The 24,103-nt window shown below is 38.8% G+C and overlaps 1 protein-coding gene across 1 annotated transcript in view; it reads right to left on the reverse strand.

The window, feature by feature from the left end:
- Positions 1-24,103, reverse strand: part of LOC106073531 (vasopressin V1a receptor-like) — a 185,775-nt gene continuing 161,672 nt past the window's right edge. Inside the window, exon 6 of the mRNA XM_056004616.1 lies at positions 1-5,539. Coding sequence (XP_055860591.1) covers positions 3,986-5,539 — 1,554 coding nt within the window. The 3' untranslated portion in view covers positions 1-3,985. The remainder of the gene's footprint in view (positions 5,540-24,103) is intronic.

Consider the following 24,103-nt stretch of genomic DNA (forward strand, 5'->3'; position numbering starts at 1 on the left):
TTTGTGAGATCAAATCTACTGTCGCTTTAATTGAAGGCAATCTTTTTTATAGTTGTATCAAATAAGAACAATGAATCATAAGAGACACATATCATGCTAGAGTCAGTTTGGACATTTTGTGCTTTAAGACATTTCATTGATATACATACATACACACAAACACATTTGTTCCTAAATTTGTGTATAACTTGACATTTGCAAGAAATGTCTCTACTGTTCACTTCTAAGCCGAATGATAAAATGATAGGTCAACGAGTTCGAATCCCATTGAAGACTGAGCCCCCGAGTCTGAAATTCGTCGGGGAAAGTAAAGACTAGTTAGCACCTCACCAACCCTTCCCCAGTACCTACCTAGCAGCTGTCTAGCCACACCCTAGCACCTTCTCAGCACCTCTCTAGCCACACCCTAGCACCTTCTCAGCACCTCTCTAGCCACACCCTAGAATCTTCTCAGCACCTCTCTAGCCACACCCTAGCACCTTCTCAGCACCTCTCTAGCCACACCCTAGCACCTTCTCAGCACCTCTCTAGCCACACCCTAGAACCTTCTCAGCACCTCTCTAGCCACACCCTAACACCTTCTCAGCACCTCTCTAGCCACACCCTAGCACCTTCTCAGCACCTCTCTAGCCACACCCTAGCACCTTCTCAGCACCTCTCTAGCCACACCCTAGCACCTTCTCAGCACCTCTCTAGCCACACCCTAGAACCTTCTCAGCACCTCTCTAGCCACACCCTAGCACCTTCTCAGCACCTCTCTAGCCACACCCTAGAACCTTCTCAGCACCTCTCTAGCCACACCCTAGCACCTTCTCAGCACCTCTCTAGCCACACCCTAGCACCTTCTCAGCACCTCTCTAGCCACACCCTAGAACCTTCTCAGCACCTCTCTAGCCACACCCTAACACCTCCACAGCCCCACCCTAGCATCTGTCTAGCCCCAACGTAGCACCTCCCATCACCTACCTGATACCTACAATAGAAGCTACCTAGCACCTACTTTGATCTTACTTAGCACTTATCAAGCACATATCTAGCACCTATCTTACAACAACCAAGAACCTACGCTAGCACTTATCTACCAACTTCCTAGACTCTTCCAAGCACCAGTCTAGGCCCTCCCAAGCACCAGTCTAGGCCCTCCCAATCACCAGTCTAGGCCCTCCCAAGCACCAGTCTAGGCCCTCCCAATCACCAGTCTAGGCCCTCCCAAGCACCAGTCTAGGCCCTCCCAAGCACCAGTATAGGCCTTCCGAGCACCAGTCTAGGCCCTCTCAAGCTCCAGTCTATGCCTTCCAAGCACCAGTCTAGGCCCTTCGAAGCACCAGTCTAGGCCCTCCCAGGCACCAGTCTAGGCCCTCCCAAGCACCAGTCTAGGCCCTCCCAAGCACCAGTCTAGGCCTTCCAAGCACCAGTCTAGGCCCTTCCAAGCACCAGTCTAGGCCTTCCCAAGCACCAGTCTAGGCCCTCCCAAGCACCAGTCTAGGTCTCCCAAGACCTTCGTTGCACCTGCCCAGCACCTTCCTTGCACCTGCCCAGCACCTTCCTTGCACCTCTCCTGTAGCAGTTCTGTACATAATATCTTGACAATTAAATTCCAAGAATCGTATTATTCATTAGGAGATATCCCTGACATAAAAAAAAATGACAATACAATTAGGTTAAAGGTGATAACACTGTAGCAGTTTGAGGAAGAAATAATATTAAAAAAAAAACCTGGAAAAGCATCTTTACTTAATATCTGCATATATGTGTATGCAACGTCTGGAGCTCTGACACCACACCATTTCAAGTAAACAAATGTAAACCCTTAACGGGCGCTTTCTTTACATTTTTTTTAGCTTCTTGATTCTACATCTCTTCAGCATCTGACATTAAGACCTAGAATCGTAAGCTGCCAGCAAAATGTATAAAACCAATATAGACTAGACTGACAAGAGTATCTCTTATAAAAATAGGGAAAATCCCTTCTTTAACAAAAAGCCACAAATAAAGGAGAGTTGCTTTTTAAAATGTAAATCGTAACAATAATAATCATTGAAATAAAATATGTAACTTGACATACTTCTATGTAACATGAGATACTTCTATTTCTATTATGTTTATGCAGCTAATTTAATCGAGAGGGAAAACCAAAATGGACACACAAGATTCTGTGACTTGTTCAATCAAACTGCCAACTGCCTTAGCCTAGCAGAGGCTTTAGGCTATACAAAATTACCTAACTTTTAGAACCCTTATTCTCTTTGTAAAAATTGACATTAATTCTAAATTAACTCTATCTCTTATGGGCCAGACTATGTTTAATTAAACAGCTTTTGAGAATAGTTTATATCTTCCCTTGTGCAAGTTACAGTGAAATAAAGAACAAGTAATCAATAGTTCACAGAGCACCAGTACACATTACAGAAATATTTTATAGAATCCACGTGATATTCAAAAGAATAGAAAATTATCCGAATCTGTTGATGCTTTTTATGTGTGAGTACGACTGACTCATAGGACTCATCTACGAGTTTGTGAGTCTCAAACTCACTTTCTTAAAAACGTTTATTATTTGTTGTATTATTTGTGTTGTATTTTTTTTTTTTTTGTTTTCTTTGCCCCGTAGCCCCCCATACGTTTTAGAAAAACATGTCCCAATTGAATTGAGCAACTCTTGAGAAAAAAAATTGTCCGACTCAAGTGAATGATACTATGCTACGTTTAAAATATGAGCATGATTTTAATTTGTCTTTAGAGCACCAGTTCGAAATGATTTTGAGCTGATCTTGAGCAATAAAATAGTTTTCTTTTTTTTTTTGTCTGAGTCGGCCATCTGTCAAATTGGCCAAAATAAACATGAGCTAGACCTAAAAATCAACCAACAGACTCTTATGATTTATGATCTCATTTCATTGCTAAACTTTGTCATATGGGATTACTGTGTAGCACAGAGTTAATAGTGGGGGCGCGGTGGCTGAGTGGCTAGGCGCTTGGCGCTTGGTTTCCGATCAAATAGGGTCCTGGGTTTGAATCTTGGTGAAAGCTTGGGTTTTGAATTTCGGGATTTTTAGGGCACCCCTTTAGTCTAACAAACTCTAATGGGTATCTTACTTAAATAGGAAAGTAAAGGCGGTTGGTCGTTGTGCTGGCGACATGACATCTAGTTAACCGTTGGCCTCATCTGCATATCTATCGCAAGGTCTAAAAGAAGAACTTAATTAACATCTTTATACAGAGTTAAAAAAATAAACAAAAAGTTGTATTATTTTATAAATGCTAACCCATCCAAGACAGTCTATAAATAGCTATCAGGTGTACCTGAACATGTACAAGATAAGGACGTGGTTAAAACTTGTGTTCAATTTCAATCAGTGCCGGTTTAAATTGTTAAGCAGCCACTTCTCTTTGTAGCACAAGTCATCTTAATGTTTGTAATGCCAGTGATCTATTCAAATAGAGTCCTGACACTCTTTCGTTTCAAATGTAACCCTTTTATTTTTAGATCGCTGTTTGGTCTAGATCGTATTTCTGACAGAGATGTCTTATGTATCATATAGAATTCTTTAAAACAGTAAAGTGATGAACTTGATTATAAAACTCCACTAAAATGGTCTAAGGCAGCAGATATAAACTAAAATATCTTTCTAAACAACTATTGTGAAGACAATGTTCCCCACAAAAGTTGTGTACAAACGTTCACTCTAATTACAACATTCTGTGACATGTAGAACTGCACAAAGAACAACAACAAAAAATTGTCATTAAAGTGAAGCAATTAATCGTTATCATGTCCAGGCAGATCCACTGATAACATAATGAAATGACACTCAATGACATGAAATGACATAATGACATTAATCACAGAACTTGCTGTTAGAGGCCGAAGGAAATCACATTTAGAGAAACATCAAATAAAAGCTGTGCTGAGTGATTGGAGTGAGAGCTTGTACAAAATAAATTAAAATAAGAATTAATTAAGCAGAAAATATTCGTCTAATTATCACACTCTTGTTAACCCACCAATTATAAACTGGTCATCCTGAGGAATCCAGTGGATGGACTTGTCCGAATCGTCGACTTCCGAAAAAGTAGAATGCATGTCGAAAACATGTTTTGTATTCTCTGTTTTGCTGCGGTTGGCTGTGGCGCCCACGGTGGGGCAAGATGTAGGGGAGACGTTCTTTTTAAGGATGTGGGTGTTGGCTATGAGGGCGCCGCTTTCGGTGAAGTCTTGATGGTACTCGGGTGAGATTGAGATGTCCACCTCCGAAGGCTCGGTTTCGATAGACTTTGATCTGCGTTTGTTCTTTAATGTGATGGCATCCGAGTTGGCAAAGAGTAATGTGTCTTTGTGTTGCTTCCCTTTGAAGTGCGCTCTTGTCTTTTTGGAGTATGGAGGTAGCTTTTTAAATTTGAATTTGTTCAAGATGGAGATGGACGCACTAGATGGCTGTGAAAGGGAAGAAGATACCACCATGACAGCCGTAGTGGAGGCTATTTGCTTTGGGTGCTTTTCACGTCGGAAACTCTTTTTGGGAACTTTTTGGTCACTTCCTGTGTGTGAAACGATTCCGCTGTCACAAGTGTTAGTGCGCAGTGTGAACTTTGAACGGACGCTGTTCAGCAACTGGTGGCGTTCGTCCAAAGAGCTTTGTCTGGTGCCCAAGGAAGGCGATGCTCGGGCGCCAGGTGTAGGGGATGCTCTATTGGAACACGTGAGGATGGAGAAAAGGAATTTCAGGTGGTACTGCCTGAGAGTGAAGAGCCCATAGAGAATTGGATTGAGCGTGCTGTGGACCATGACCATGAACTCACTAAAAATTTTCAGGCTCTCCAGTTTGACCCTGTAGTCGCTGTATATACGGATGAGAGTCACGATGAAGTAAGGCAGCTGGCACACTAAGAAGCTAATCACAACGCTCAGCGTCATGATCAACGCTCGGCGCTTCGACGCCGTGACCAGGCTTCGCCGCACGCTCATCCTGGGGGAGCCCGGGTGCATGTCTTCGCTGAAATCAATCACTTTCTTTTTGTCCTCGGCGTTGTCATTTGAGTCCTTCTTCTCCTTCGCGCTCTTAGCCCAGCTGACCACGGGAAGTCTCATCTCTGCGTCACCGTCACAGCCGCACCGGACGCCGCCTTTGCCGCCTTTATCGTAGGTCTCTGACAACTGCTTGGGCGGCGCGGTAGGAGCAGGCGTGGTGGCCGGGGGCCGTGGTGGTATTAAGCAGGAGGGTCGCCTCCGGGACTCGTTCTTGGCCCTGACCCAGACGACTCTGATGATCTTGACGTAACAATACATCATGATGCTGATGGGTATGACCAGAATGTACACAGTGGTGAAGGTGAAGTAAGCTTTGCGTTGCCACTGGGCTGTGTAACCTTTGCTGCCGCAGATTCTCTTGGGAGTGCCGTCGTACTTCAGGCCGTCGTTGTACTGTAAGAAAATGAAGAGCTGGGGGATGGGAAGGATCAGACTGATGATCCAGGAGATGGCGATCTTTAACCAGATCCGAGGTCTCTTGGCCAGAGACTGCATCGGTTTCACAATCACCTGAAATAGAAGACACATTATTATTCTCTGTTGGCAGCACATGTAAATATCAAGAACATATTGAAGACTTGACTGTTATACAAACTTTAATATTCAGTTTGTGTCTCTATTATAGACGAATACATTTTCAAATTTGAATCAAGTTTACGTATCAAGTTATACATTTAATTGAACTTCATGTAATGACTCCATGAAATTATTTACTAATTCATGTATCAACTATTCAAACATCGATGTATACAGAGTTGCATACAAGTACTGCGAGATAGTATCGCTTTTTTTTTGTTTTCGTGCACGCTGACGCGCGAATATTTAAATGTTGACTATCTATTCTAGATCTTGCAGATCTAGATCTAAATAAAGCGGAGTTCCTTTCAATGTGTCAGTTTATATGAAGACTTCAAACTGATTAGGAATTAATAAATTGATTAGTTCTAATTCATCTAGACTAGATCTAGAAAAAGAAATATTTTAAAATGTCAGGCACCTATAATAGAATTAAAGTAAATATAGATTATTCTAGATTTAGATATAGCTCTAAATAATTATAGTCTAGATCTAGATGCTACCAGATTTGTACTAGACTTAAATTTAGAACTTATCTAGATAAAAGTACATCTAATTATAGATGTAGACTACTGACTAGTAGCCCAAAGCTCTAGATATCTGTCACTAGATATCCCCCCTCCCCGGGTGTTTCTTGAATCCCTCTATACAATAATTTATAGTCTGTTCTTAGTACACAACATGACATCCTACAATCTCTCTATCTACCCAACAATCTATTTAGCTATCTAACCATTCATTTGGTTATCCAATCATTCATCTTCAGCTCTCCTTCTAGCTGTTTTAATATATCTCTATATTCAACCATTCATCTCTCTATCCACAATCCTAAACATTGATCAAGCTAATGTGTATGTAAGAACATTCGTACAAGTCTTTTCTCTTTCTTCAATGTCACGCTACTCTGATGAAGGAAGCTGTTATTTTATTTACAATTTAACGTAGACTGTTGGAGTAAAGCAGCCCTGGCCTTGCTAGTGATCTAGTGAACTAATGTGAGCTATTGTGATTCAAACGGACATTTGGTCCAAAGCAATGATCTGTCTAGCTCACTAGATAAATATCCTGGACACAGTGGTCTGGTCAGTGTTACTATTTATTGTCTTACTGACCGGTGGACACTGAACTTGGAGATTACGGTTGTCCATTTGACTTAGGACTATTGTTGGGTCCTAGTGACACATTGGTCTTAAGAAGGGACGCTAGGGTAGTGTAGTGTTGTAGCTCTAGGGTAGTGTAGTGTTGTAGCTCTAGGGTAGTGTAGTGTTGTAGCTCTAGGGTAGTGTAGTGTTGTAGCTCTAGGGTAGTGTAGTGTTGTAGCTCTAGGGTAGTGTAATGTTGTAGCTCTAGGGTAGTGTAGTGTTGTAACTCTAGGGTAGTGTAGTGTTGTAGCTCTAGGGTAGTGTAGTGTTGTAGCTCTAGGGTAGTGTAGTGTTGTAGCTCTAGGGTAGTGTAGTGTTGTAACTCTAGGGTAGTGTAGTGTTGTAACTCTAGGGTAGTGTAGTGTTGTAGCTCTAGGGTAGTGTAGTGTTGTAGCTCTAGGGTAGTGTAGTGTTGTAGCTCTAGGGTAGTGTAGTGTTGTAACTCTAGGGTAGTGTAGTGTTGTAGCTCTAGGGTAGTGTAGTGTTGTAACTCTAGGGTAGTGTAGTGTTGTAACTCTAGGGTAGTGTAGTGTTGTAGCTCTAGGGTAGTGTAGTGTTGTAGCTCTAGGGTAGTGTAGTGTTGTAGCTCTAGGGTAGTGTAGTGTTGTAGCTCTAGGGTAGTGTAGTGTTGTAACTCTAGGGTAGTGTAGTGTTGTAGCTCTAGGGTAGTGTAGTGTTGTAGCTCTAGGGTAGTGTAGTGTTGTAGCTCTAGGGTAGTGTAGTGTTGTAACTCTAGGGTAGTGTAGTGTTGTAACTCTAGGGTAGTGTAGTGTTGTAGCTCTAGGGTAGTGTAGTGTTGTAGCTCTAGGGTAGTGTAGTGTTGTAACTCTAGGGTAGTGTAGTGTTGTAGCTCTAGGGTAGTGTAGTGTTGTAGCTCTAGGGTAGTGTAGTGTTGTATCTCTAGGGTAGTGTAGTGTTGTAACGCTAGGGTAGTGTAGTGTTGTAGCTCTAGGGTAGTGTAGTGTTGTAACGCTAGGGTAGTGTAGTGTTGTAGCTCTAGGGTAGTGTAGTGTTGTAGCTCTAGGGTAGTGTAGTGTTGTAACTCTAGGGGAGTGTAGTGTTGTAACTCTAGGGTAGTGTAGTGTTGTAACGCTAGGGTAGTGTAGTGTTGTAGCTCTAGGGTAGTGTAGTGTTGTAGCTCTAGGGGAGTGTAGTGTTGTAGCTCTAGGGTAGTGTAGTGTTGTAACGCTAGGGTAGTGTAGTGTTGTAGCTCTAGGGTAGTGTAGTGTTGTAACGCTAGGGTAGTGTAGTGTTGTAGCTCTAGGGTAGTGTAGTGTTGTAGCTCTAGGGTAGTGTAGTGTTGTAACGCTAGGGTAGTGTAGTGTTGTAGCTCTAGGGTAGTGTAGTGTTGTAACGCTAGGGTAGTGTAGTGTTGTAGCTCTAGGGTAGTGTAGTGTTGTAGCTCTAGGGTAGTGTAGTGTTGTAACTCTAGGGTAGTGTAGTGTTGTAACGCTAGGGTAGTGTAGTGTTGTAGCTCTAGGGTAGTGTAGTGTTGTAGCTCTAGGGTAGTGTAGTGTTGTAGCTCTAGGGTAGTGTAGTGTTGTAGCTCTAGGGTAGTGTAGTGTTGTAGCTCTAGGGTAGTGTAGTGTTGTAGCTCTAGGGTAGTGTAGTTTTGTAGCTCTAGGGTAGTGTAGTGTTGTAGCTCTAGGGTAGTGTAGTGTTGTAGCTCTAGGGTAGTGTAGTGTTGTAACTCTAGGGTAGTGTAGTGTTGTAGCTCTAGGGTAGTGTAGTGTTGTAGCTCTAGGGTAGTGTAGTGTTGTAGCTCTAGGGTAGTGTAGTGTTGTAACTCTAGGGTAGTGTAGTGTTGTAGCTCTAGGGTAGTGTAGTGTTGTAACTCTAGGGTAGTGTAGTGTTGTAACTCTAGGGTAGTGTAGTGTTGTAACGCTAGGGTAGTGTAGTGTTGTAGCTCTAGGGTAGTGTAGTGTTGTAACTCTAGGGTAGTGTAGTGTTGTAACTCTAGGGTAGTGTAGTGTTGTAGCTCTAGGGTAGTGTAGTGTTGTAACTCTAGGGTAGTGTAGTGTTGTAACTCTAGGGTAGTGTAGTGTTGTAACTCTAGGGTAGTGTAGTGTTGTAACTCTAGGGGAGTGTAGTGTTGTAACTCTAGGGTAGTGTAGTGTTGTAACTCTAGGGTAGTGTAGTGTTGTAGCTCTAGGGGAGTGTAGTGTTGTAACTCTAGGGGAGTGTAGTGTTGTAACTCTAGGGTAGTGTAGTGTTGTAGCTCTAGGGTAGTGTAGTGTTGTAACTCTAGGGTAGTGTAGTGTTGTAGCTCTAGGGTAGTGTAGTGTTGTAACGCTAGGGTAGTGTAGTGTTGTAGCTCTAGGGTAGTGTAGTGTTGTAACTCTAGGGTAGTGTAGTGTTGTAACTCTAGGGTAGTGTAGTGTTGTAGCTCTAGGGTAGTGTAGTGTTGTAACTCTAGGGTAGTGTAGTGTTGTAACTCTAGGGTAGTGTAGTGTTGTAACTCTAGGGTAGTGTAGTGTTGTAGCTCTAGGGTAGTGTAGTGTTGTAACTCTAGGGTAGTGTAGTGTTGTAGCTCTAGGGTAGTGTAGTGTTGTAACGCTAGGGTAGTGTAGTGTTGTAGCTCTAGGGTAGTGTAGTGTTGTAACTCTAGGGTAGTGTAGTGTTGTAACTCTAGGGTAGTGTAGTGTTGTAGCTCTAGGGTAGTGTAGTGTTGTAACTCTAGGGTAGTGTAGTGTTGTAACTCTAGGGTAGTGTAGTGTTGTAACTCTAGGGTAGTGTAGTGTTGTAGCTCTAGGGTAGTGTAGTGTTGTAACTCTAGGGTAGTGTAGTGTTGTAACTCTAGGGTAGTGTAGTGTTGTAGCTCTAGGGTAGTGTAGTGTTGTAACTCTAGGGTAGTGTAGTGTTGTAACTCTAGGGAAGTGTATTCTTTCCTGTATTTTCTTAACGACCTACTTCTCTATCTGATCTTTCACATAAACTTTGTGACGATATATGTTTGAGTGCCATATGAAAACGATGTCTTGATGTTACGATGAGATTGTGCCGATCAGACTATCTGTTACTGATCTTGTAATTGTGTATGCTACTCTCTTTTAAAACAATGACTGAACACTCAAACACTAGCATGATGCCGGAGATACACAAATACAAACTTGAAATTCAAAACTAAGATCCCACAACAATAAATACAAAGCTTTTATTCTGGAACTTGGAATCGCTTGAATAGAATACACACAACATAAATGTACAATACAATCGAATGGAATCTTTTTGACTCTTGTTGCAGATCTCTCTGGAAACTAAACCTTATATGAACGTCGAAACTCTTTTAGAGCTTATGAAAAAAAAACGTCATGGTTTGAAATAAACTTGTGATTACTGAAATATATGAAGGCGAATGTCTCCTCTAACACCCAATCTGGCCACATTTACCGAGTTGGTGAATGTCTCATTAGAAGAAGACTTTCTAGACACGAAAAGAAATGCTCCATGGAATGAACCATAGTCGTTAAACAGCTGACCAAAACATTTATTAAATGATATTTTTAATTGCTATTAAACGACACATTTTTAAATAACTTTTATTTAGCGTATCTTTCTTATTTCTATCACGCTCATTGCGCTCTGGTCTAATCTATTGTGGTGACATGTGTGTGTGTGGGGGGGGGGGAGGTATCTGGGAGAAGGTTTCCGTGCTGTCTTGAAACGCTCAGCAAATACAACTCTCCTCGAGTCGGGATTCGAGCTTGAGTCTCCTTGATAGGTAGCCAAGCGGCTGAGCCCGAGGCCATTCATTATAGTAGGCCTCAACACTGACCTGCAACGTCATAACCTGTGGGCAGTGGAGACCAATAGCTAGTGGCCACATGGTACAGACCTGTGACATGGCAACAAGCTATGGGCCTCCACTGCCCACAGGATGTGACGTTGCAGGTCAGTGTTCAGGTCTTCTATAACTATTGGTCTCGCCCAGCCCCACATCTCAAATGTGTTGTTAAATAGTAGAGTGAAGCACGCTTCCTGTTGAATCAATAAGTTCTCGTGTGTAGAGCTCGTCGCCTTGCTTGATCCTCTCCAAACTTCTGTTACACTAAACAAAAAAGTAGACAGACTTAGTTGGTCTGATCTTAGTTTAGTTAAAACCTTTATCTCAAAACTCTGTTTCGTGGAAGGCGATTAGTTCAATGATAGTATTATTAGTAAATGGTCATACTGCGGGGATTGTAGAAAAACATAATTAGCTTTCACGCAGGGGGAATGTTTAATTTAATGACACAGGGTTTAATTACAGACCATTAATCTTGCTGAAATAAAATAGATATATAATGAATGTTATCACGACATTATATAGCTTAGCCGTTGCACTATATAGTGGGCGTGTGGTGATGTTCCTGAAATATGGTTATTAGGGGATAGTTTATATTTAAGAATCGATTGCCATTTGAACTTAAAGGCGACGACATCATCAGTGACAGACATAGACTCAACTGTGACTTTATTATGTAATAACATTGTATATATGAACTGAGTGAACTTTTCAAGTGTATCCTCTGAGGTGTGTACCTGTGTACAGTAAAATGATAATTTAATCGTAAAAGACAAACTGGCATCTTATGTTTAATTGAACTTCATACCTAGTCTTCAAAATAGACGAGTTAAGAACAACAACAAAACTCTCGAAGCCAAAAGTTAATTCATCAAAGGAACAATTCGAAACGAACAATGAAGAGTTCAACTCTAGACAGTGAAGAGCTCGCTCAGAGACGAAGGTCACGACACAAGTATTCTCGTGGAAGTTTGGGGACAGTGAAATTACAGACAAGAAAAGACAAGGTCACGGATACTAGAGCAAGGACTTCTTCAAGTCACAAGGTTACAGGCAGGATTAAAGAAATCTAACAAACGAACGTAATGTCGAGTCGACTACAAGGACTACGTAAACTTGCTAATTAAACTGATTACGTTGATTGGGCGGACTAAAATAACTAGGTTATTTGGGCGAACTAAATTGACTACGTTGAGTGGGCGGACTAAATTAACTACGTTGACTGGGCGAACTAAATTGACTACGTTGACTGGGCTAACTAAATTGACTAGGTGGACTGGGCAAACTATATTGACTACGTTGACTGGGAGGACTAAATTGACTAGGTGGACTGGGCAAACTAAATTGACAAGGTTGACTGGGCAAACTAAATTGACTACGTTGACTGGGCAAACTAAATTGACTACGTTGACTGGGCGAACTAAATTTACTACGTTGACTGGGCAAACTAAATTGACTACGTTGACTGGGCAAACTAAATTGACTACGTTGACCGGGCAAACTAAATTGACTATGTTGACTGGGCAAACTAAATTGACTACGTTGACTGGGCGAACTAAATTGACTACGTTCACTGGGCGAACTAAATTGACTACGTTCACTGGGCGAACTAAATTGACTACATTGACTGTGCGGACTAAATTGACTACGTTGACTGGGCGAACTAAATTGACTTGGTGGACTGGGCAAACTAAATTGACTACGTTGACTGGGCGGACTAAATTGACTAGGTGAACTAAATTGACTACGTTGACTGGGCGAACTAAATTGACTACGTTGACTGGGCAAACTAAATTGACTACGTTGACTGGGCAAACTAAATTGACTACGTTGACTGGGCAAACTAAATTGACTACGTTGACTGGGCAAACTAAATTGACTAGGTGGACTGGGCAACTAAATTGACTACATTGACTGGGCGAACTAAATTGACTACGTTCACTGGGCGAACTAAATTGACTACGTTGACTGGACGAACTAAATTGGCTACGTTGACTGGGTGGACTAAATTGACTACGTTGACTGGGCGAACTAAATTGACTACGTTGACTGTTCGGAATAAATTGACTAGGTTGACTGGGCGAACTAAATAGACTAGGTTGTTTGGGCGAACTAAATTGACTAGGTTGACTGGGCGGACTAAATTGACTAATTTAATTGGGCTGACCAAATTGTTTTAGTTAATTAAACTGACTACGTTGCCTTTGCTGAGTAAAATGTTTTCGTTGACTACACAAATCACGTTGACCTAACCAATTTTATTTTTGGAAACAGTTCAACTTTGCTTTTGTTGTCTTTGTTTATTTGTTCAACTTTGCTTTTGTTGTCTTTGTTTATTTGTTCAACTTTGTTTTTGTTGTCTTTGTTCATTTGTTCAACTTTGTTTTTGTTGTCTTTGTTCATTTGTACAACTTTGTATTTATTGTCTTAGTTCATTTGTTCAACTTTGTATTTGTTGTCTTTGTTTATTTGTTCAACTTTGTATTTGTTGTCTTTGTTTATGCAATTCGGGCAGTTGCTAAATAATAAATAATTGTTTTATTTGTAAAGGTTGACTTTGTTTTATTCTTGATTATTCCCCCCCCCCCAAAAAAAAAAGTCTATTCCAGAGTGGACAGATAAAAGAGGTTTTAAAAATCTGTTTGACTTCTTCAAGTCTGCATCCACTAAGATGAAATTGATAAACGCCCAATTTTTAAGCGCAAAGTGATATATTTGTAAAATCGTCACATAAGTTGCGACGTCTGCAGAAAGAAAGGTCATCGAATAACCAAATAAAAAATACAGAAATAGAAGATAGACATGAAACAAGCAAAGTATAAATAAACACAGTTGATCTGAGGGGAAGAACTTACTACCATATCTCTCAATAGTTAGTTCCCATTTTTTGATATAATTATTAATTACCACCGATTTGATATAAGCTTTAAAAAAATAAAACTAATTAAGAAGACATTTAAGTCTAATTAGTCTCAAATATTTAAAGTAGTTCACATCTATGATTTCCAATTCTTTGTGCTTTATTTTATGATTAATGTACATCATGTACATGATTGGATGCATCAGCTGCGTGGAGAGGGGGGAACTGATGGGTGGGCGACATCGTTCCGACCACAGCTCATGCCCAGGCATTCATCTCATTTCCATGAGATGATCCATAGTCGCTTGGCGACTGAAGGAGGTAGTAGTAGTAGTAAGAAAGAAATCCTCCTAATTCTTACAACTCGATGTCACATAAATTGAAAACAATCTTGTCTTACATTCTGTGAAACTAAAATGCAGATAGCTAAATAACCACTACTTCAAATATTTGAACCCACCCAAAGAAGCGTGTCAGTCTGGTTCATTCAATTACATCGTCCAAAACATTTTGACCACACTTAACCCCCGTATCTCTTTACGACTCCCTAGAGGGTCAGCTTGACCAAGTCATTCTGTTGAAAGATTGTCCAAACCATAAGTTTGTTCTCGGCGTTTCTCCAGTTCAAGTTTTACTTTCCTATTAAGTTTATGTTCCTATTAAGTTTATGTTCCTATTAAGTTTATGTTCCTATTAGGTTTATGTTCCTATTAGGTTTATGTTCCTATTAGGTTTATGTTCCTATTAAGTTTATGTTCCTATTAAGTTTATGTTCCTATTAAGTTTATGTTCCTATTAAGTTTATGTTCCTATTAAGTTTATGTTCCTATTAAGTTTATGTTCCTATTAAGTTTACGTTCCTATTAAGTTTACGTTCCTACTAAGTTTATGTTCCTATTAAGTTTACGTTCCTATTAAGTTTACGTTCCTATTAAGTTTACGTTCCTACTAAGTTTATGTTCCTATTAAGTTTACGTTCCTATTAAGTTTACGTTCCTATTAAGTTTATGATCCTATTAAGTTTACGTTCCTATTAAGTTTATGTTCCTATTAAGTAAGTTCCTCCTGATGGAAGGACAAGTTACGGAAAAAAAAGTTCGAAAAACTGAATTATCGTCTGTGCTTGTGATCCTCTAGCAATAGCCTTTGGTCAAGTCTTGTAGGCGTATCAGTCAATGTCTGGGTTGTGTCCTTCAACGTCTAGTTGAGCTGTCGCCAATAGTGGAAGGTGTCCAGTAAGTAAGCTGATAAGCATTTATAAGATAAATGAGCTGTAACTTACGTATCACGTGACATGACTGTCAGTCAATCGTTATTTTAATGATACCTCTCAGTGACTTCAGACTAAGTTTCACCAAGTTAATTAGTCAATAGTTTATTAGCTCAGAGCTAATTAGTGAAGAGTTTATTAGCCCAGAGTTAGTCAAGAGTTTGTTAGCCCAGAGTTAATTAGCCAAGAGTTTATTAGGCCAGAGCTAATTAGTAAAGAGTTTATTAGCCCAAAGTTACTAAGTCAAGAGTTTATTAGCCCAGAGTTAATTAGTCAAGAGTTTATTAGCCCAGAGCTAATTAGTAAAGAGTTTATTAGCCAAGAGTTAATTAGCCAGAGATTATCTTTTTGTTACACAGGTAAACTCATTGTCCAGCTGTAAGTGTAATAATATTACTATTTTTCCCAGTGAAAAGTTTGACTCGTACAGGTTGACGTAACGGATGTGACGTTGGACGTTGAGAGAAGATCTAGTTCTTTGATTTGTTGGTAGTTCCAATAGGCTGAAACATTGAGACTCGATTTGTAGCTCCCCCCCCCCCGCCTACCTTGTTATTGTGTTTATGCTATTCTGTCGTCTTTTAAGTTAGTATCTTTGAAATGAAAAGGGCCACTGGTGGTTTCAATTAAACAGCAAGATATAGTGCATGATTGACATCGTTGATTGAAACGCTGACGAAACTGTTGTGCTCAATGTGTTCAGTGTTACTTGTTACTACCGAGACAGAAGGCGGCAGTTCGCATGGTCTTGCTTTTCTTTTGTCGGGTCTTGTGGAGAGAAGCCATTTTGTATTTGAGTTGTCTGTCGGTCCGTCTCCAATTCATTAGAAGTAAATACATTCAGTTTCTAGTTTGAGGAACTTGATAGTTTTTTTCTAGAATTTCAACTCAATCTGTCTGTCTGTCTGTCTGGTAAAAAGTGCATGCACGTTATTTCATTATGAGTTCTACATTTGTTTAACAGATAAATTGTCGTAGTCATAGTCACGAATACGATAGTAGAGGTATGATAATTTGTACACAATTCGATATGGTGTCAACAAATGAAGATCTCAGCTGGGCTCTTCCTTAATCTTTCTAAGTTAGGCCATTTATAAACAGTACTATTTCATTTGAGTTCAATGATGTTTCTGTCAAGTCATTCTACTATATTTTATCTCTTATTTATTTCTCTGCGTAAGTTCTCTGGCTATTTCCAATGTTTCTGAAATAGCGAGTTTTGAGAATGAAATGACTTGATCACACTCTAGTGTCTGAAATGAAAGACTGTACCTCAGAAAGTAGAACATTATTGACGCAACGCTGGCTAGCTGGTTAGTTAAGTCCGATAGATGTAGAGGTCTCGATAGAGAACTTCTGGATGAAAGGGAGATCATTCATAAACCTCTTTGTGGATCTTTGTCATTGTACCACTTTTTGAGAACCCCAACCTTGACCTAGTTTGAGTATTATATCAAGTTCTCCAGTAGAGGATTACAACGTCATTATGAATCAGAAAACTGAGTGTTTCTCTCTAGAGTGCACCAAACAGACGATTAGGATTTTAATTCTAAAGGCCAGTTACAATTTGCTGGTCATTATGGTGAAAGCGTAACTACGGTCTATTACCATGTGGAGTTTAACTGATTCATGATGCTTTGACTCTATGCAGCTGATGTTTATGTTCAGATCATGATGCTTTGACTCTATGCAGCTGATGTTTATGTTCACGTCATGATGCTTTGAATCTATGCAGCTGATGTTTATGTTCAGATCATGATGCTTTGACTCTATGCAGCTGATGTTTATGTTCAGATCATGATGCTTTGACTCTATGCAGCTGATGTTTATGTTCAGATCATGATGCTTTGAATCTATGCAGCTGATGTTTATGTTCACATCATGATGCTTTGAATCTATGCAGCTGATGTTTATGTTCAGATCATGATGCTTTGAATCTATGCAGCTGATGTTTATGTTCACATCATGATGTTTTGAATCTATGCAGCTGATGTTTATGTTCACATCATGATGCTTTGAATCTATGCAGCTGATGTTTATGTTCACATCATGATGCTTTGAATCTATGCAGCTGATGTTTATGTTCAGATCATGATGCTTTGACTCTATGCAGCTGATGTTTATGTTCAGATCATGATGCTTTGACTCTATGCAGCTGATGTTTATGTTCAGATCATGATGCTTTGAATCTATGCAGCTGATGTTTATGTTCACATCATGATGCTTTGAATCTATGCAGCTGATGTTTATGTTCAGATCATGATGCTTTGAATCTATGCAGCTGATGTTTATGTTCACATCATGATGTTTTGAATCTATGCAGCTGATGTTTATGTTCACATCATGATGCTTTGAATCTATGCAGCTGATGTTTATGTTCACATCATGATGCTTTGAATCTATGCAGCTGATGTTTATGTTCAGATCATGATGCTTTGAATCTATGCAGCTGATGTTTATGTTCACATCATGATGCTTTGAATCTATGCAGCTGATGTTTATGTTCACATGAAGAAGAAATGATAGCCTACAGTAAGCTCAACCCAACAAAATAATTTCTTGACGAATGCGTTGAACAATTAATAACAGCAACACTATTAAAAGTCCATTTAATTTTTAAACCAGTTAAAGATTAAACGTTTAGAAGTTTTACATTAAAATATAATAAGAAACATACACATAAAACTTGTACATAAAACTTGAACATTAAATTTAAAACAGCAAACTTGAACATCAAACTTCAAACATCATACTTCAAACATCAAACTTGAAACATAAAACTTTAACTTAAACATAAAACTTGAAACATCAAACTTCAAACATAAAACTTGAAACATAAAAGTTAACTAAAACATTAAACTTGAAACATAAAACTTGTAACAAAAAACTTGAAACATCAAACTTCAAACAAAAACTACAACATAAAACTTAAACATCAAACTTGTAACATAAAACTTGAAACCTAAAATTTGAAACCTAAAACTTGAAACATAAAACTTGTAACATAAAACTTGAAACATAAAACTTGTAACATAAAACTTAAAACATTAGAGTTCTAACATAAAACTTTAAACATAAAACTTGAAACATTAAACTTGTAACATACAAAATGTACATAAAACTTCAGACATGTAATATCAACTTATAGTTTACACTCTTCACAGAACCACAAAACTTTCTCGTCGTTCAAATGTGTGTCGAACTCCATGTCCTTGACATTCTTGTTCAAAAGAAAATCAGCAGCAGAGGTCACGACCTTCAGATTGGCATATGAAAAGAGCATCTCAAAGACTTTCTACCTCGCAGAGATTTTATCTCGATGTTTCACTTACAGTTTGATGTTTGAGTTCTTTTTTTTTTTAGTAGAAATGAATCAACTCATTTTGATGTCAAATCGGAAGAGTAAAATAATTGAACATAAAACTTTTTAAACATTGTCTTTCCTTCTTCTGCTTTCTGATGTCAACATATGAAGTACTTTTAATTTAAAGTTTCAACTTGATAATGACCACATGTGAGGTATTTTAAAGTCTTGACTTTTCTTTCTACTGATATTTTATTAATTAGCATTTGTTTCTAATTATGAAGTGTGTGTTTATGTGTGTGTGTGTTATGTGTGTGTGTAAGGTCTAAATCTAAATGACTAGCATTTGAATATTAAAAAGTCTAGTAGATTTATGATGGGGTAAAAATATATTCTAACCCTAACCCTAACCCTAACTCTAACCCTAACTTTAACTCTAACCCTAACCCTATCTCTAAACCTAACCCTAACCCTAACCCTAACATTCACTAATTATTTAGAGCAAAATAATCGTTCTATAAGTTGTATAAAAGACATAATGATCTTTTTTAGATAAGTTTTTTGTTTGTTTTGTGTTGATAATTCCTTAGTTACTATATTTGGCTGCTTGTAAAAATGTATAATTAACCGGCACTTTTTTTTGGCCATCTCTTCGCGTCTTTGGTGGTGACTTAATTCGGAATCTCCAATCAATGTACCTCAGCCTTTGTAAGAGTTCTTCCTCGCTTTGTTTTAGGAAGCCATTTGAGAGATTCCATAGTTAAGGCAAACTTCAAACTATGAACTAAGTGTGGAAGATGGGAAAAAAACACAACAAGTGTCAATAGAAATATATTGTGTACTCAATGTGTCAATGTTTTCTAAATGAACAGAAATTCCAAGTTAAGCGAAATCTATCCACGAAAAAAAAACAAAAACTAAACCTCCAAAGCTAAAAAAAAACCCTCAATTTTCGAAGGACGTAGAGATATGGAAAAGCTTTCACTAATCTTCAGGCCATAATCGTATCTACATTTTCCATATGCATTATTGAGAGATGAAGTTTTTAGATCATAAAGAAAACGCTGTCTGAATCTACCTGCTTATATTAATGTTTTTTTTTTTCTTTCCTGAGATCATTTGCGTGTGAGTCTGTCTGTCTGTCTGTCTGTCTGTAAGCTAATTCCCGATTGGAATGTGCAGCGCTACGGGAAATATAAAAACTATAATATATATAAAAAAAACATGCTTCCATGCGCGTGAAAAGATTGCGTGGGTGGTTCAATGTGGCTGTGTATGTGGTTCAATGTGGCTGTGTATGTGGTTCAGTGTGGCTGAAAGTGTGGCTGAGTAAAAGTGGTGAGGTGAAAATGTTTTATTCAAATTTCGCTCAAGCCGAGGCACAAGGTTACTACGTGATGGAGACGTCTATGACGCCATGGTCGTCCTTATGACGAGATATTTACTTGACGTCTTTTAGCCCATCATCAAACGAAGTTTGTTTCGAATTGGGTTTGGAGTCTTTCATCACCAGACTGACCTAGTTCTAAATCTAGGGATAAAAAGATGAAGTCCCTCAATTTGTACTGGTAAGGTAGTCAATGTGTACTGGTAAGGCAGTCCATGTGTAGTGGTAAAGCAGTTAATGTGTAGTGGTAAGCCAGTCAATGTGTAGTGGTAAGGCAGTTAATATGTAGTGGTAAGGCAATCCATGTGTAGTGGTAAGCCAGTCAATGTGTAGTGGTAAGTCAGTCATTGTGTAGTGGTAAGCCAGTCATTGTGTAGTGGTAAGCTAGTCAATGTGTAGTATAAAGGCAGTTAATATGTAGTGGTAAGGCACTCCATGTGTAGTAGTAAGTCAGTCATTGTGTAGTGGTAAGTCAGTCATTGTGTAGTGGTAAGTCAGTCATTGTGTAGTGGTAAGTCAGTCATTGTGTAGTGTTAAGCCAGTCATTGTGTAGTGGTAAGTCAGTCATTGTGTAGTGGTAAGTCAGTCATTGTGTAGTGTTAAGCCAGTCATTGTGTAGTGGTAAGGCAGTCAATGTGTAGTGTTAAGCCAGTCATTGTGTAGTAGTAAGTCAGTCATTGTGTAGTGGTAAGTCAGTCATTGTGTAGTGTTAAGCCAGTCATTGTGTAGTAGTAAGTCAGCCATTGTGTAGTGGTAAGTCAGTCATTGTGTAGTGGTAAGTCAGTCATTGTGTAGTGTTAAGCCAGTCATTGTGTAGTGGTAAGGCAGTCAATGTGTAGTGGTAAGGCAGTCAATGTGTAGTGGTAAGTCAGTCATTGTGTAGTAGTAAGTCAGTCATTGTGCAGTGGTAAGACAATCATTGTGTAGTGGTAAGGCAGTCAATGCGTACTGGTAAGGCAGTATTTGTATAGTGGTAAGGCAGTCATTGTGAAGTGGTAAGGTAGTCAATGTGTAGTGGTAAGGCAGTCAATGTGTAGTGGTAAGGCAGTCAATGTGTAGTGGTAAGGCAGTTAATATGAAGTGGTAAGCCAGTCAATGTGTAGTGGTAAGTCAGTCATTGTGTAGTGGTAAGCCAGTCATTGTATAGTGGTAAGTCAGTCATTGTGTAGTGGTAAACAAGTCATTGTGCAGTGGTAAGGCAGTCAATGTTTACTAGTAAGGCAGTATTTGTATAGTGGTAAGGCAGTCAATGTGTAGTGGTAAGGCAGTCACTGTGTAGTGGTAAGCCAGTCATTGTGCTGTGGTAAGGCAGTCAATGTGTAGTGGTAAGGCATTCAATGTGTAGTGGTAAGCCAGTCATTGTGTAGTGGTAAGGCAGTCATTGTGTAGTAATAAGCCAGTCATTGTTTAGTGGTAAGGCAGTCAATGTGTAGTGGTAAGTTAGTCATTGTGTAATGGTAAGGTAGTCAATGTGTAGTGGTAAGCCAGTCATTGTTTAGTGGTAAGCCAGTCAATGTGTAAAGGTAAGCTAGTTATTATGTAGTGGTAAGGCAGTCAATGTGTAGTGGTAACTCAGTCAATGTGTAGTGGTAAGGCAGTCAATGTGTAGTGGTAAGTCAGTCAATGTGTAGTGGTAAGGCAGTCAATGTGTAATGGTAAGCCAGTCAATGTATAGTGGTAAGGCAGTCAATGTGTAGTGGTAAGGCAGTCAATGTGTAGTGGTAAGCCAGTCAATGTGTAGTGGTAAGCCAGTGAATGTGTAGTGGTAAGCCAGTTACAGAGAAACATTTCCGAGAAAAAAGAGATACGTTTTGCATACGAGAGTATCTGTCACGAAAGTCAAGTATTATGTGACGTTATGATAATTATAGACGTTGTTTCTAATGTTAAAAACTCCAGACGTTGTTTCTAATGTTAAGACTTCAGACGTTGTTTCTAATGTTAAAGACTCCAGACGTTGTTTCTAATGTTAAAGACTTCAGACGTTGTTTCTAATGTTAAAGAATCCAGACGTTGTTTCTAATGTTATAGAATCCAGACGTTGTTTCTAATGTTAAAGAATCCAGACGTTGTTTCTAATGTTAAGACTCCAGACGTTGTTTCTAATGTTAAAGAATCCAGACGTTGTTTCTAATGTTATAGAATCCAGACGTTGTTTCTAATGTTAAAGACTCCAGACGTTGTTTCTAATGTTAAAGAATCCAGACGTTGTTTCTAATGTTAAAGAATCCAGACGTTGTTTCTAATGTTAAAGACTTCAGACGTTGTTTCTAATGTTAGGACTCCATACGTTGTTTCTAATGTTAAAGACTCCAGACGTTATTTCTATTGTTAAAAACTTCAGACGTTATTTCTAATGTTAAAGATTCCAGACGTTGTTTTTAATGTTAAAGACTTAAGTCGTTGTTTCTAATGTTAGGACTCCAGACGTTGTTTCTAATGTTAGGACTCCAGACGTTGTTTCTAATGTTAAAGATTCCAGACGTTGTTTTTAATGTTAAAGACTTAAGTCGTTGTTTCTAATGTTAGGACTCCAGACGTTGTTTCTAATGTTAGGACTCCAGACGTTATTTCTAATGTTAAAGATTCCAGACGTTGTTTTTAATGTTAAAGACTTAAGTCGTTGTTTCTAATGTTAAGACTCCAGACGTTGTTTCTAATGTTAGGACTCCAGACGTTGTTTCTAATGTTAAGACTCCAGACGTTGTTTCTAATGTTAAAGACTCCAGACGTTGTTTCTAATGTTAGGACTCCAGACGTTGTTTCTAATGTTAAAGACTTCAGACGTTGTTTCTAATGTTAAAGAATCCAGACGTTGTTTCTAATGTTAAAGAATCCAGACGTTGTTTCTAATGTTAAAGACTTCAGACGTTGTTTCTAATGTTAGGACTCCATACGTTGTTTCTAATGTTAAAGACTCCAGACGTTATTTCTATTGTTAAAAACTTCAGACGTTATTTCTAATGTTAAAGATTCCAGACGTTGTTTTTAATGTTAAAGACTTAAGTCGTTGTTTCTAATGTTAGGACTCCAGACGTTGTTTCTAATGTTAGGACTCCAGACGTTGTTTCTAATGTTAAAGATTCCAGACGTTGTTTTTAATGTTAAAGACTTAAGTCGTTGTTTCTAATGTTTGGACTCCAGACGTTGTTTCTAATGTTAGGACTCCAGACGTTATTTCTAATGTTAAAGATTCCAGACGTTGTTTTTAATGTTAAAGACTTAAGTCGTTGTTTCTAATGTTAAGACTCCAGACGTTGTTTCTAATGTTAGGACTCCAGACGTTGTTTCTAATGTTAAGACTCCAGACGTTGTTTCTAATGTTAAGACTCCAGACGTTGTTTCTAATGTTAAAGACTCCAGACGTTGTTTCTAATGTTAGGACTCCAGACGTTGTTTCTAATGTTAAAGACTTCAGACGTTGTTTCTAATGTTAGGACTCCAGACGTTGTTTCTAATGTTAAAGACTCCAGACGTTGTTTCTAATGTTAAAGACTTCAGACGTTGTTTCTAATGTTAGGACTCCAGACGTTGTTTCTAATGTTAAAGACTCCAGACGTTATTTCTAATGTTAAAGACTCAAGACGTTGTTTCTAATGTTAAAGACTCCAGACGTTATTTCTATTGTTAAAAACTCCAGAAGTTATTTCTAATGTTAAAGACTCAAGTCGTTGTTTTCAATGTTAAAGACTCAATATTTGAAAACGGCATCGAAATAGTCCAACTGCTGACATCAGATCATACACTGATCCATAGATGCCAGCTATCAACATCTTATCAACATATTATCATCATCTCATCAGCATCTTATCAACATGAATATCTCATCAACATCAATATCTCATCAACTTCTCATCAACATCTCATCAACATCTTATCAACATCTTATCAACATGTTATTAACATCTTATCAACATCTCATCAACATCTCATCAACATCTTATCATTATACTGAGTATGAACTATAATTATTTCCCTTCTGTCCACGCCTGGAATCTGTCGCAGTTTTGACCAACATAAAAAGAAATATTCTTTTTTATAATGTCTCTAAAAAAGCGAATAACACGCCGAGGAGTATTATAGAAAGTTATCCAGCATAAAACGTTTAAAAAGTGGTTAAAAGCCAAAATATGTTGCAATATTAATTTGTAATTTGTATAAAACATTGGGAAGAAACTGCGAATAAAATAACCTTTTGGTAAACTTCACATCTGAAAATGATTTGTCGGGTCACGAATTGTTGGGTGAACGAATAGTCGTGAAGGATTTGTCGGTGAACGAAATGTCAGTGAACGGTTTGTCGTGGAACTGATAGAGATGATGGTAATGCCCCTCCAGTCAATGCACTCTGCAATTTGCCCTTTTTATGAAGCTTAACAATCACTCCATTGCCAGCCCTGAGGAACCTTAGAATAAGTTAGAATTGCCAACAGATATTTAAGTGATCAGTCATTCTGTTAACAATGCACTGACCCCCTCCCCCCCCTATGTTTTAGCATTTCTGTTTTTCTTTAGCACTGCAATGGCCATGATAACCTCCAATGTAATAATTGAATCTGTTTTTACCTAAGGTCATTGTCTGGAGAGGGGTCCTTGAATGTGTAAGTCAGGTCTGGCGACGGTTGTTTCAGATTCTCTTTAAAATGCTCCCCCCATCTTGCAACCTGTTCTTCTTTCGTTCTTGCTTGTTTTTTACTAGTGCTGTGGTGTGTCCACTCTTTGCTCCACTCCAGTGAGATCTCGGACAATAC

The sequence above is a fragment of the Biomphalaria glabrata genome, chromosome 11, assembly GCF_947242115.1.
Source record: "Biomphalaria glabrata chromosome 11, xgBioGlab47.1, whole genome shotgun sequence".
In the NCBI taxonomy this organism is placed as follows: Eukaryota; Metazoa; Mollusca; class Gastropoda; family Planorbidae; genus Biomphalaria; species Biomphalaria glabrata.